Source organism: Gracilinanus agilis, chromosome 5 (assembly GCF_016433145.1).
Source record: "Gracilinanus agilis isolate LMUSP501 chromosome 5, AgileGrace, whole genome shotgun sequence".
Classification (NCBI taxonomy): domain Eukaryota; kingdom Metazoa; phylum Chordata; class Mammalia; order Didelphimorphia; family Didelphidae; genus Gracilinanus; species Gracilinanus agilis.
In genome coordinates this window covers 242,648,656-242,664,295 of record NC_058134.1, presented here as the reverse complement: position 1 = coordinate 242,664,295, position 15,640 = coordinate 242,648,656, and the positions used below count along the sequence as shown (strand labels likewise).

The 15,640-nt window shown below is 40.6% G+C and overlaps 1 protein-coding gene across 1 annotated transcript in view; it reads right to left on the bottom strand.

The window, feature by feature from the left end:
• Positions 1-247: 247 nt before the first annotated feature.
• The window catches only part of POC1B (POC1 centriolar protein B), a 94,247-nt gene continuing 78,854 nt past the window's right edge, over positions 248-15,640 (bottom strand). The window contains exons 11-12 of the mRNA XM_044678088.1: positions 4,578-4,777; positions 248-1,374 (exon numbers count right to left, since the gene is read on the bottom strand). Of these exons, the coding sequence (XP_044534023.1) occupies positions 1,273-1,374; positions 4,578-4,777 (302 nt within the window). The 3' untranslated portion in view covers positions 248-1,272. The remainder of the gene's footprint in view (positions 1,375-4,577; positions 4,778-15,640) is intronic.

The following is a 15,640-nucleotide window of genomic DNA, read 5'->3' as shown; positions in this document are numbered from 1 at the left end:
AGATACTGTTAACTCTGAATTCATTATTTTTCCTTCCCTTTGGTCTTGATACAGGTGAAGAGAACCTGCTGATCACACGTGGTCCAAGTGAGTCATGAGATAACTGTGACCAGGCACTCAAGCTAACATATGACTGTAAAAATTCCTGGGCCTTCCTTAATTTGCCTGGTTTTCTGCACTTTAATCTCCAACCTTGTTTTAGGAAAAAAGACAAAACAAAACAAAACTCAGTTTGAAACCAAGATTCTTTAGAAAGGCTTGGCTCGTTTTTATTGTTTTTCAACAAATGTTAGATGATGATGATGATGATATTTTTTAAAAAAGGGGCTTTGCTACTCAGCAGCCAGGAGTTCCCCTTCTTAACTGGTAATATTGCAATGTATTTGATCCTTGTCGCTCCCTTCTGGCTCTTAAGCATCCTGAAATCACATTAACATAATCTTTAGGAACCCTCGCTTCCAGGCCTTGGTGCAGCAGCGTGCTCATCTTTCAAAGGAAAGAAGTACGTGCCTCCATATTTCCATACCCATTCGCTCTCCTTAACGACAGCTATTTCCTCTAGGGGAGACAGGGTCAGCCACCAGCCAAACAGTGGAAAACAAGTGAAAATAAAAACCCATTGGGCATTTCTTTGTTAGTCAAAAGTCATATACTCATAGCGATGTCAACTTGTTGGGGAAATTCTCAGTGGCTCATCCCTCATGGGTTGGGTTTTTCAAGGCATTATTAAGAAAGGAAGCCTTATTTCAATGAAAGCCTCAATGGGATGGAGAGTGGTGTACAGAGCCAGCTGGGTAACCCACTCCCTGGATCTGCTAGGGATTTCTGAAGGCCCATGAGCCCTTCAGCTCCGCTCTCTAAACAACTACGTTCGATGCGAAAAGGAGGGAACTCTGACGTGATGGGACTAACTTACATCCAGAGAGGAGGCTCCTACCCTGGCAAGCTCCAGCCTCTGAATGAGAACTGTCATTCTGATTAACACAGGGGAAATTCATATTCACTTACACAATCAGAGACAAACTACAACTATAAGACTGTCAGCAGAAACAAACATTCCAGAGGCCAGCCTCGACTGCCATCCCTGCAAAGGTTGACTTAGTCCTTGTAGGTGGGTTTTTGTTTTTTTGTCTGTTGGGTTTTGCTCTGGTGCTCAGACTTAAGAAATGCTGTAATGGTTTGCTTGTTGCTGAAGTACAGGAAGTATTGCCTATTACCTTTCTAAGATCCTAGAAACAGGTGTTCGTAGGCGTGTCTACTCAAATTCTCTATTCAACTTCTGTGTTCTCTGGTATAAATCTTCTGTTGATTTTCTAGGCAGTCTTTTAATTTATCCTCTGTCAAAGTCAGCCGCTGCTCCAGAATAGATACAGTCTACAAAAAGAGGGCAGTTAAATGAACAGATGATGATTGTAATGATAGACTCATTTCCCTTTGCCAGAAGAGCTTAGGACACCAGAACCTAGAGGAGGGGTTCTTAACCTTTATGGGATCTGGATCCTGTTTGGCAGTCAGCCCAGTGATGTCTTCTCAGAATAATGGTTTTGAAAGCAAAAAATAAAATATGTAGGATTACAAAGGAAATTGATCCTACTGAAATACAGTCATCAAAATATTTTAAAAAGAAGTTCCAAAGATAGGAAGTTAAGAAGCACTGTCTTAGGGCTTCCCAGAACTGCAATTGCAAATCACATAAAAAAAAAAAGGCCCCTTCGTCCTGCTGGCCTGAGAAAATCCCTAGAGAGCTGACTTCTGGGAAAGGAGGAAAAAATGAAGCTTTGAAGGAATAAGGGATCAATGTGCAGGAGTCCCTTCACCTTTTTGGTGTCATGACCCCTTCTCAGAATCATGTTTTAGAGTAAATTAAAGGGAAATGCTAAATTCAATAGAATGAAAATTTCCCTCTCTGTGCAGGTTAACAGACCCCATGAAATCCATCCATAGAACCCCCTGGGTTCCCCGGACCATACATTAAGAACCTCTGAACTAGAGAAAAATGGAAAGGATGGGAAGTCAGACTCTCCTGATCTTCCATTCTTATTCTCAACTCATCCCACTACTACTCTGAGAGACCCTTCCAGGACTGCATCTGAGGAGGCGAGAAGTGTGATCCCTCAACCATCCCATGCAGATGTATCCTGCTTTCCGTGGACTCGCATGGGCACCTTCCAGTAACAGAAGGCATCCACGTGGGAAGGAATCTCCTTTCAAAAAGGTGGATTTGAGGAACTCTAATAATCAGACAATGTCAGGTCCAGGATTTAATTCACATTGATAGGGGCTTTTCTATTTTATGATCCATGTTTCTAAATCGCTGACATTGAAGAGCTACTTCTGGGATTCTCAGGAGTTTTAAGATCAGGGCAGCTTGCTATATTCAACTTCCCGTGAAAAATGTAATTAATTGAATCGTAACTGATTTCCAATCTAGAAACAGTCACAAGTGCCAGGGCCTGAGAGAGCCAGGAAGCAATGAATCATGTGGAACAAAGTGAATGGTTCCGTGTTTTTTTGGGAGGATGATTGTGGGGAGGTGGGTGAGGACGTGCTCCACACACCCCTAACATGAGCCTTGGTCTCAGGGAGTCAGGAAGAAGGGGGGTGTATGTGGGGGCTGCAGAGGGTAACAAGGCGGGAAAGGGAGGAATTGCCCTTGGCCTTGGGCCCGGCGGCTCCGGGGAAGCCAAGGAAGGGGCCCCAGCCATGCAGACGACTGACGTGGCAGCTGGATGCTGTGAGCCCGAGTGATCCTACCATCGTAACAACTCTCAGTGCCAGGCCTCAGCATCCACAAGCCCCACAGGGACACAGGGCCCTACAAAGGAAACTCTCAGATAAAGGAATTGCTCTTTAAGGAAACTGGGCAGAGGGGCAGCGGGGTGGCTCAGTGGGTATAGCTGGGCCTGTAGATGGAAGATACTGGGGTGGAATCTGGCCTCAGATACTTCCTAGCGGGATGACTATGGGCAAGCCACTTAACCCCTTACCACTCTTCTGCCTTGGGACAAATATTTAATGGTGATTCTAAGGTAGAAGGTAAGGGTTTAAAATTTTTTTAAAATTACAGCTGTGATCCCATTGGAGCTCCTAGAGAGGAAGAAACTCCCTCTGCCAAGACCAATGGGAACCTGCTCTTCAACTAAGGGTGTTGGAGACCTGCTTGGGGGCACTGAAGGTACTAGAGTCAGTTAGCCATTATGTGTCAGAGGCAGCAGGACTTGAACTCAGGCCTTCCTGGCTTCAAGTTCAGCCCTGTATTAAATAGATCATGCTATCTTTTTAACTTGAGAGCCCCTGTGCTTCCATTTTTCCTCTTTCTTGAAACATTATTCCTGAATAATTAGAATCCTATTGGATAGACTGTTCAGACCATACTGGATTAGTGGTCTAGAATACAGGCATTTAATTCAGTACCTCCAAGTCCTCTCCTCTCCCTCCCTTCTTTATCTCTTCCAAACTGGCTTCCAATTTGATCCCTCACCCAAAATGGCTCTCTCCAAAGCCAACACTTATCTCTGTTGCCATATCTAATGGCCTCTTCTCTCTCCTTGCCCTCCTTGGCTGCTCTGCAAAAAATTTGAGGAGCAATGTGGAGGGGAATGAGTCAAACCAGGAAGGTCCTAGAGTATCTCCAGAAACGAGCACAACCTTTGCACAATGTGTTTTAACTAGAGCTAGTATGAATATATCACAAAACATCCCTCAATCAAAAAGCAATGCTCCTAGGAAAAGAACCTCAAAATGCGGCTTTGTTCTATTGCATTTCTTTTGCTTAAGAGTTTATGCTGCTCCCTTCTGGTCACAGGGCATCAAAGAAATCTGTATCTACATTGAACTTGCTAGTTCAGCAGAGCAATGGGATCCATCTATCTAACAAGCTCTTAACGAGTGCCTGCTGTGTCCAAGTGACTTGAGGTGGAGGTATAAAGATGAAATAAAGCCCAGTCCCTGACCTCAAGGAACTTCCAGTTGGCCCTTGGGGATACTGGAAGAGAAAAAAAGAGCTCTGTGAAGTTTCAGAGCCAATTTAAGAAAGGGATTTCAAGCTAGCCCTTGTTATCTGGAACAGAGTGAAAAGCCGCCTGGGTCTGGTGGAAGACCAATACCTCCTGCACATGGGCGTGAATGGGCAGAAGGACTGAGCTGGTTGGGGAGGAAGAGATGGGTTGTGTCCCTATGCAGACCAGTGAGAGATTCAACACTGAGGTCATAAATAGGGTAGAGTTTGAAAAGAGTGAGGTGCTTGGAGTCTGACCCAAGGGCATGCTCCCCAACAACCTCAAGCATTTTCTACGATGGGAGAAAAGGCCTGAGTGAACCGAAAGCAGAGGAGTGTGCAGGAAGGAGAGATTGAAGATTCGTGAAAGAATGTGGAGGGGAAGGATCAGGGCCCAGGAGGAAGAGTTGGCCCCAGGCAAAATCGAGAATCACTAAATCCTCGAGCCTGGATAGCTGAGGATGGCCTCAACAATTCCTTCATGGCTATTTTAACAGGGAAGCCTTTGATTTCAGATTTGCCTGGAACAGGAGATGTTACTGGCGAGTCAGAGGGAGGCTGTCAGCCTGTGTCTGTTCACCTGGGTTAAGACGTTCAGCTGCTCCATGATGTGCTCCAAAGCATCGGTCACTGCCATCGGGATACTCCTCTGACCATCGGCAGCCATGAAAGGGATGCTGCTCCCCTTGTCTTCTGGTTTCTTCTCCATGCTCACTGTTGAACTTATTGATATTGCATGTCCTAAAACAGGATTCAAGAAGTGGGGAGTGCTGTCGTCTGGTGGAATTTCATTAGCAGTTGGGATTCCCTTTGGCATAACGGGAAAGACAGAAAGAGTCATAATTTCCAACCTTTAGGATTTTCTTACACATAAACCTAACTAATAAGAGGTTTTCAGTTTCTCTCTACCACAAAGTCCAATATGAAATCCTGATCAAATTATCCTCACCTACAAGGGAATGTTGGGAATGACAATTATTAAAAAGGAACTAAAGCTCAGGGATTACAGAGGAAATTCAGTCAGCACCTATGTTTTCAACACAAACTACACTTTGCCTACATCTGTCTGAGGGATTAAATGTTTTGCTACTAAAAAGAGAAAGCTAAATCCAGTTTAAGTCTGATTTTTAAGAGGAGGATAACCACTCTATACATTAAAAAACTGCAATCAAAAATGGATTGCTGGTTATTACCTATTAAGACTGAACATTCCTGAAAAAGGGTGTGTGTGTTCCTGGGAAAGTCACTTACCCTTTGCCTGTGGAAACTGAACCCAGTCTTCCAGACTCCAGGGTCAGCCAGCCTACCTACCACTTTGTGAAGCAGTTTCTTAAATCATGTATTTTTGCCAAACAGACTCTATGGATCCCAATGAGCCAGGGAAGTCCTTATAAGTACCTTATAAACCAGTCAACTCCACTTCCAAGATACAAGGAATCCCCCTCAAACCCTGTCTGATAATGTCAAAGGGAACCTGAAATGCATTCAGAGAAATGCCTTTCTAGCCTGTATTACTTCAGTTAGGAGGGCAGTTTTAAAAGCATTCTCTACAGTCCTAGGAACCTTACTCGTAATCACCTTATGAGGTATTAAATCCCATGGGACCAAGATGTTAAAAACTTTCTTGAAAATTGTGTAAAGCAAAACGATGGCCCCAACAGACTCCAGAAGGACAAATAAAAATTAAACCCTTTAGGACACTATGCTTTCATTACTTAACCATATAAAATTCTTTTTTAGGAGACCTGAGAATCCCTTTAAATAATGCAGAGGATTTGGACAAAACTAATTTTCAGCTACTGAGGTGACAGCAAAGGATCCAGTAATTAGCAGTCCAGCTCTAAAACATGGTAACATGGAAGATATAAAGGGACAAGAGATAGGTATGGAAGATGACAAACTATATCCCATGACTACAGAATAATGCTAAGCAGCAGTCTTCTCTACGCATGTGGGGGTCTCTGGGGGATGAGAAAGAATTGGAGGGGTTAAGTGAGTGAAAGGAACCATCACCAACCACTATAGGGTAAGAAATCCCTATACATTCTCAGGGTATCCAAATCATTACTCAGTATTATCACTTTAAAAAAGTGGGAGTAGCTCTTACTGCTCATGGGATCATATATGATCACCCCAAAAGCAACAGAGAGATGCTTTGTAGGTGTGAACAGACTGGAATACAATATAAACAAGGAATTATGAGAAGCGATACAAAGGACATTATTCTTTCCTATTCACTACCAGCCAGCTACCAAGACTTGTTGGGCCTACTTCTAAGACATCTCCCATCTGTCCTCCAAGTTTGGGCCCCAGTCACCTCTCTCCCAGAATATTGCAATAGCCTCTGGGGCTCCCTGCTTCAAGTCTCCCACCTCTCTGATCTATCTTTCACAGAACTGCCAAATGGTGGGTCATTTCCCTGCTCAAGGAGCTTTGATGGTTCTCCATTAAGTCTACAAAGAAAATCTCACCCTGAAGATCCTTCCCAAAGTGTTTCCAACCCATTTCTCCAAATTCATTTCCCAAGATACCCTCTTCTGTTTTCTGTGTTGCAGCTTAAACGGTCTCCTTGAGATTGCCCTACATGAGACATTCTATTTTCCATCCCTTTGTCCTGGTTCAGCATGCTGTCCCTCCTACCCCACCCCCCATACTATTAGAATCTCTAGTTCCCATCAATCCTTAGCTCAACTGCTTCCATGGCCTTTCCTGACTCTTCCAATTGTTATTCTTCTCCTGTTTAAGTGGCATGCGTTTTATATTTCCTTATCTGGGTGCATGGTGCTTACCCCTTATAGAATGTAAACTCCTTGAGGGCTGAGAGTGTTTTATTTTTATCTTTGTATCCATGGGGCTTAGCACAGTGCCTGACACAGAGTAGGTACTCAAATGCTTGCTGATGTTAAAGGATGTTATCAAAGAAAGGCAAGAAAGGAAAAAATTGATATTATTTGTACATTGCCAAGAGAAATTGAGGTGGGCTCCCAATATGTTGGGTGGACCCTCTAGTCTAGGGCAAACTTATGAGAGGACTTGTTAAAGAGTTACACAGAATGGGCAGCATAGATGGGTTGTGAGCAGCATCCCTGGAGGGTTATGAATCCAAGAGAACATCAGTGTGTGCAACCAAATTAACCACATGTGGGCCATTTCTCCCCTAAGACCCAGAACAAATGTACATACACATATAACTATAACCCACAAAAGCATGAAAAATACATTGGAGAAGTGGTCAGAGTAGGGAGAGATGACCATTAGCAAATGGAAGATTATTCAATTTCTTTTCTAGATGTATCAGAACTTAAATGTAGGAAGACGTTTTCCCACAGCCAACAATCCAAATGGGAATGTTATTTCTGCAGAGTATATAAGAATAGAAGAGAACTGAGGAAGTTCCTTTGTATAAAAGAAGGGAAAAAAATCAACCTGACCAAAAAAATGAATGAAAAAAATTTTTATGATAGATTAACAAGTGAGGTTGTATATTCTATTTCCTCTTTCCAGCTATTCTTAATACTTTTTGTATCTTGGACCCCCATGGCAGTCTAGTGAAATCTATGGACTTCTGCTCTCAGAATAATGCATCATCAAATAAAGTACAGAAGATTACAAAAGAAGCCAATTATACTGAAATATCTATCTATATACATATACACACACATGAAAAAATATTTTTATTCTCCTCTCCTTGGATTCCAAGTTAAGAAACCCAGTCTTATTCCTTGAAATAGGCTCTTACATATTTTTTAAATTTTGAATATTTTCTCCTAGTTACATATTTCACGTTCTTTCCCTCTCTCCCCCAAAACCCCCGTAACCCCCCCCCCCCGAGGCGACGCACAATTCCACTGGGTTTTACATGTATCTTTGATCAAGACCTAATTCCATATTATTGATAGTTGCACTAGGGTGATTGTTTAGCATCTATATCCCTAATAATATCCCCATCAACCCAAGTGTTCAAGCAGTTGCTTTTCTTCTGTGTTTCTCCTCCCACAGTTCTTCCTCTGAATGTGGCTAGTTTTCTTTCTTATAAGTCCCTCAGCCTTGCTCTGGATATAGGCTCTTATATTTTAAAAAATATGCAAATATTCTATTCCTTCATTTAATAATAATTTGCTAAGCCTCTTCTGTAAGAGAAGATGTGTCTTACATAAGACATTAAGTAGTGTCTTATGTAACACTATTCAGGTGCCCATTACAAAGTTGAACTGGAATGATGTTTTAGATCCTGCCCTCCAGGAGCTTATAGCTGAGCAAGGGAGATAAAACAAGCACACAAATAATTATGACTACAAGGTAGAAAGTATAATGTCAAGGTATAAACACAGTCTACAGGATTCAGAGGAAGGAAAGCTCATTCCAAGTCCAACTACCCAAGCGATTTTCTTTTCTCATCTCTTTCTTTATAGCTTTCTGAGCTGTATTTGAAGTGCATCAGGGGATAGATGGCAAGAAAATCACCTCGCCTTAAGCTCTCCCTTTGCCAGTAGTGACCAGCGACAGAAAAGCTGCAGCCATCTCACATCAATCAATTAATCAACAAGCATTTACTAGCCTTGCAAGGACCAGGCACTTTAGAGATGCAAGTGCAAGGAATGAAATAATCCCTCTTCTCAAGCAGTTATATCTGAATGGGGGAGACCACAAGGGCATATATAAGTATGTAAAGAACAAATATAAAGGGCAGCTAGGGAGCTCAGTGGATTGAGAGCCAGGCCCAGAGAAGAGTGGTCTTGGGTTCATATCTAGCCTCAGCTACTTCCTAGCTGTGTGACCGTGGGTGACTCACTTAAACCCCATGGCCTCGCCCTTACAACTCTTCTGCCTTAGAACCAATACTTAGTATCAATTCTAAGATGGAAGGTAAGGGTGTAAGAAAAAAAGGAACAAATATAAAGACAATAAGTCAACAAAACCACCAGTTACTTAAATCTGAGGCTATTAGGGAGAACACCAGCAAATGGGGGGGGGGGAAGGGGTTCAGGAAAGGCTCTGCCTTGACAGGATGATGCTTGAGTTGCATCTTGAAGGATGACAGGGGGAGGAAGAAGCCAAGCATGGAGCCAAGAGATGAGGGGCCACTCAGGAGATGCTGCACATTCAATAAACAAGCATCACCTATTCGAGACAATGCTCTCAGTTCTTGGGATACAGTTATAAAGAAATCATCTGAATTTGCCTAGACTGCAGAGCGCAGGAGGGCAAGAAATATATGAGGCTGGAAATCAGGGCTGGAGTTAGGTTGTGGAGGACTTTAAAAGCAACACTGAGGAACATAGAATTGACTCTGGTGGAAATAGGGAGCCACTGGAGTTAAGTGAGCAAGGAATGACATGATCAGATCTAAATTTACAGGAAATTACTTTGGTGCAAAAAAAAAAAACAACAGACATATAGCTGATACCATTGCTATCAAAGAGTATTTATGAAACATACAATTACAACTAGATCACTGTCCTGTGTAAAAACAGTATCAAATATTCATAGAATCATTTCTTTGGAAAGTAAACCCTTAGAACAAGAGACTGCCTCTGGGCTGATAAGCATTTGCTACCTATCAGATTAGCATTCAGGCTGACCTATCATTTATCTGGGAATCCCAGGGCAGTGAGAATGGCTTTGTTTCAGTGGTGAGTTCTGCTGAATGGCTGGCTCTTTTCTTAAATTTCTAATTCTTTCCTGAGGTCAAAAATCAGCTGGGCCTAACCTGGATAAGCTGGGGAACAGGGGAAAGAACTGCCAAATGGCTCCCACAGCTCTCTTGGGAACATATCACCTAACCTATGTCATGATTTCCATTGTAGACTGTTAGCAAGATAAATACAAGATGGTTATGTGAAATGTTCCTACCAAATGGAGTCTTTATATAAATGAGAGAATATCAACCAATTGTTTCATACATTGAATAACTTTGAGAAAGACAGCTCGATTTTATTTTTATTTAATTTTTTGGCTCCAGGAAGACTGCATTACCTCTTTCTAAAATAGCCTTCAGGCTTTGGGGACAAGGTTAGCCATTTGCCTTTGATTCCTCACCTTCTTAGGATGAAATGCGAAATCACTGGAGAAGAGGGGGTCAGATTCCTTGAATGCTACAGAAATACAAAACCCAGGCCACTCTCTGCCTTCTAGCATATTTGAGTGATTAATTTATTCTTCTCTGAAAATGCTCCTGGGATCACAAACCCATTGAATGCCTCTCTTGTTATCTCTTGAGTCTCATTAATTCTGAATACATAGCTGGGCAGGGAATAAACAGACCCCATATATGACCCTAGCCTACATGCATATTTTTTCTGATTTACTTCTTACATATTTTAGTAGAAGGCAGGCAGCTAATTCCTTAAGGGTAAGATTTGTGACTTCCACATCCCTTACCTCCCAGCAAAGTGGGCACTTGATATGTGTTAATGATAAAGATAAGACAGTTACCTAGCACAGTGGATAGAGTGCTGGGTCTGGAGTCAAGAAGACTTCTTTTCCTGAGTTCAAATCTGGCCTCAGACACTTACTAGCTGTGTGACTCTGGGCAAGTCACTTCACCCTCTTTGCCTCACCTTCCTCATCTGTAAAATGGGCTGGAGAAGGAAATGGCAAAACCATTCCAGGATCTCTGCCAAGAAAAGTCCAAGTCAGGTCACGAAGTTTGACATGACTGAACATGACAACAAAAAATGACAAAGAATTAAATGGCTGTGTCAGGATGAAAACTCAAAGGCTAAGGGAGAGAATTCACACACTTATTAACTCTTACTAAGTCAACACTAAATCAAGCTCCCAATTTAGCACTAAAGGCCAGGGAGGGACAGAAGGACAGGAAGGCAAAGCTGGCCAAATGACAAGCCAATAAAATCCTTGGTAAATTCAAAGGGGAAAGGTACCCATTTTCTATACACAATTAATTGTTAAACACGCACCATAAAAATATTCACTTCCTTCTCCTTCCAGTGTAAGTATATAACCAGCAGAGGATGAAAAGAGAAAAGACCACTATTAAAGATTACCTTTCATGATTAAAAAAAAAAAAAAGATGGAGGAGTAATCCTGTAGGTCAAAAAATGTCTCACAGTAACTGGTATTTGTTAGGTTAAAGTATGGTTGAGAGTTAAATATTCTCATTTTGACAAAAATTCTCTGAGATTTGTATTTTAAATATGTCATCCAATACTCCCTGTGTGGTCAAAGGCAATAAAATTCAAAGTTAAAGGCTCTCACGATATAATTGTTAGGGATCTGGAGAGTGAGTCATTATTTTTTGGATTCTGAGAACTATTTCCTAAACTTTCTCTGACATCTGAAAATAGGATCCATATTTCTGGGCCACAGCAAAAAACTGGAAGAATGGGGTTTTTGGCCAAGAACGGAGTGCACTTAATGAGGGTCAGGGAAAACAGCACTGCTTGAACATTAGAGAAGAACCTAATTAAGAAGGATTTAAATGAAAAGGGGAGGGGGGGGGAAGATGAACATTGTTCACATGGATGACCACACACATACCAGATCACATGAGGTATGACATAAAGGTAATCACAGAAATAGATTTAGACTGAAAGGGATGTCAGACGTCATCCACGCCAAACCTCTCATTTTTATAGATGAAGCAGCTAGGGGCCAAAGAGGTTCAAGGTCTTATCCAAGGCCACATTCAAAGCAGAGATGGAATTTTAAATCAGGGCCTCCGACTCTAAGCACATTACTCTTTCTACTAAAATGTGAGCTTCAAGAGGACAGAGGACAGAGGTCTGTCTCACTTTTCTTTTTTTATTCTCAGGACATACACAAATGCCTGGCATATAATCAATCTATCAATAAGCATTTATTAAGTAGAATTTACATTGAACCAGAACTGTGCTAAGTCCTAGGGTTACCAAGAAAAAGCCAAAACAGTTCCTGTCTTCAAGGAGCTAACATTCTAAATGGCACTGATGTTTCACTGTACTATGATACCTCTTGAGAATGGAAGAGGTTATTAATTCTAGAGAAAATATTTTTAAAGAGAAGCAGTAAACCCAATGTACTCATCTGCTTTCAGACAAATGAATAAGTATTGATAATCTATAGAATGAATTAGCCATATTAGTATAAAGAAGCAAATGTGGTCTCACAGGTATCCCTGCCATTTGACTGTATGGGGCTCAGAGTTAGAATGTGGCTCTGGAAAAGCATATTTTATTTTAAAAATCAATGTTACATTAAATTAAAAAACTTTTATACAAACAAAACTAATGTAACCAAAATTAGAAAGGAAAAAACAAACTGGGAAAAAATTTATAACAAATTTCTCAGATAAAGGCTTAATTTCTCAAATTTATAGAGAACTAAATCAAATTTACAAGAGTACAAGCCATTCCCCAATTGACAAATGATTAAGAGATATGAACAAGTGATTTTCAGAAGAAGAATCAAAGCTAGCAATAATCATATGAAAAAATGTTCTAAATCACTCTCAATTAGATAAATTCAAATTAAAACAATGCTGAGGTAATACCTCATACCTAGTAGGTTGGCCAATATGGCAATAAAAGAAAGTGGTAAATGTTGGAGGCAATGTGGCAAGATTTGGACTCTATTGCATTGTTGTTGGAGTTGTGAACTGATCCAACCATTCTGGAGGGCAATTTGGAATTATACCCAAATGGCTATAAAACTGTGCTTACCCTTTGATCAAGTAATACCACTGCTGGGTCTGTATCCCAAAGAGATCATAAAAAAGGGGAAAGAACTTATTGTACAAAGATTATTTATAGCAGCTGTTCTGGAGTGGTAGAGAATTAGAAATTGAGGGGATGTCCATTAATTGGGAAATGTCTGAACAAAGTGTGGTATATGGTGGTGTTGGTGCTAAAAGATATGATAAGCAAAATGATTTCAGAAAAAGCTGGAAAGATCTGTAGCAACTGATATAGAGTGAAATAAGCAGAACTTGGAGAAAATAGTACATAATAGCAGTAATATTGGATGATGATTATCTGTGAAAAGTTGGCTGCTCTCAGCAATGCAATGACCTGGGACAACTGCTGGAGTCATCTTTCACAGTATATTTTTGGTTTTATTTTGGGGTTTTGGTTATGTATGACTTTGCTTTTACAACAATGACCAACATGGAAGTGGGAATTAAATTAAATTAATTAAATTAAATTAAATAATAAGAATTAAATTTAAAAACTAAAAAAATCAATCAACTATTAATATGAGCAAAACAAATCAAAACAACTCTGAGGTTTCACCTCATACCCTGTCAATTACTGGTAAGAATAATGAAAAATGGCAACAGTCAACATTGGAGGGGTGCTGGGAATTTAGACACTGTTGCTTCATTTGAGAATCACTATAATCATCCTGAAAAGCAATTTGGAATTAGGCAAAAACAGTCTAAAATAGCCACAGCTTTTGAACCAGTCTTCATTCCTGGGCTCACACTCCAAGGAACCCATAATAAGAAGAAAGTTCACAAATATACCAAAAAACAAATAGCAGCATGTTTTGTGAAAGTGAAGCACTGGAAACAAAGCAGATGCTCACTCACTGGGGAATGGCTAAACAAAGCATGGTCCTGTGAATGGCACAGGGCAGTACTGAACTATAACAGATGATTTGTGTGATGAATACAGGGAAGTGTGGGAAGATCTCCATGAACTGATGCAGAGGGAAGAAAGCAGAGTTGAAAACATGATAAACACACAGAACACAACGGCATAAATGGGAAGAACAATCACACAGAAAAAAAAGTCAAAAGCAAATATCACAAAATGATAAAGAACAAACCTGGCTGGAAAGAGAGGCTGTGGGATTATCCATCTTCGTGGAGGGGGGAGGCCCATGTATTCGTAACGATGGCTGGGCACTATGGCTGGCCTGCAGAGTACAAGATGAGAAGCAAAGTGTAAGAATATTGGAGAGTTGGGAAGGCTGTGAAAAAATTTAAACATTAAACAATTTATATTTGCTGCTAGCGGCACTAGGGAGTCACCAATGATATAGTCAGACATTTATTTTAGGAAAACAAATGATGGCTGTGTGTGGGATGGATTCAAGTGGGGAGGGACTTGAGGCACAGGACCAAACAGGAGGCTATTGTAATGGTCTGGACAAGAGGCCACAAGGGTCTGAACTAAGGTGGTGAGTTAGCAGTAAAGAAATGATGGAAAAATCAAAATGAATGGGCTAAATACATGGGGATAGTGAGAGGAGGGAATCAAGGACGATAATGATGTTGCAAACTACAATAAGAAGAAAGCTCTTTTAGACATCAAAAATGTGACTGGAAGGATGTTGGGTTTGGGGGTCCAGGGGAAACAATGAGAGATGCCTCTAGGATATCCAGTTTGAAATGTTCAATAGCCAACTGGTAAATTGAGACTGGAGTTCAGAAGATAGACTAGGGTGTATGTAGAGATCTGGAAGTAATCTGTACAGAGGCAGTAACTGAATCCCTATTTGCTACTGAGGTGGCTGAGATGGCATATATTGAGAAAAGTGAAAAGGGGCAACCAAAGCCTTGGAAGAAAGACACCTACAGTTACTGAGCATTAGTATATGGATGATGAATCAGCAAGAGAGACTGAGAAGGAGCACACAGACAGGTGAGGAGCAAGCTAGCAAAGAAATGTGTCAGGAAAGCCCCGAAAAGTTATCATTACATTATCATCATTATAGTTATATGATAATTATCATATTTTAAAACAATATCAGTTATAGTTGGGTGATAAAGTTGAAGGTCTAATAGAGGGGACTAGGAAGAGAATGAGACCTACAATGGATTGAGAGCAAAGTCCAGAGACAGGAGGTCCTGGGTTCAAATCTGGCCTTAGACCCTTCCTAGCTAAGTGAGCCTAGGCAAGTCACTTAACCTCCATTGCCTACTGGAACCTATACACAGTGTTGATCCTAGGACAAAAGATAAGGGTTTAAAAAAACACTGAGAGGAGAGGAAGTAGAGGTACTGACTGCCACCAGCTTTTAAAAATAATTTATCTGAGAAAGGGAGGGAAGATAAAAGGTGATATTTAGCAATAATGGTGGAATCCAGTGAAGTCTTTTCAAAGATAGAGGAGACTTGAGCTTACGTGTAGGAACAGAAAAGCAGCAAGCTGGCAGGGAAAGACTGAAGGTTAGTGAGCAAATGGGAATGGAAGAAGGGACAGTTTGCTAGAAAAGTCAGGAGGGGATGGAATCAAAGGAAAAGTAAAGATAGAGAGAAAAAGAGCACAATACTGTAAAATTTATCATTACATTATCATCATTATAATTATATGATAATTATTATATTTTAAAATAATGTGCTGAAGCTGGGAAGGAGGAAGGAGAAGAGATACTAAGGTCAGAAAAAAATAGTTGTTTGTTTTAAAGTCTAGAAAAGAGAAAACCAAATTATCAGTATCAAAGATGAAAAGGGAGACCTTGCCTCTAATGAAGAGGAAATCAAGGCAATCATTAAAAACTATTTTGCCCAATTATATGGCAATAAATATAGAAACCTAGGTGATATGGATGAATATTTACAAAAATATAAATTGCCTAGATTAACAGCAGAAGAAATAGAATACTTTAAATAATCCCATATCAAAAAAAGAAATTGAACAAGCTATTAAAGAACTCCCCAAGAAAAAATCCCCAGGACCAGATGGATTCACAAGTGAA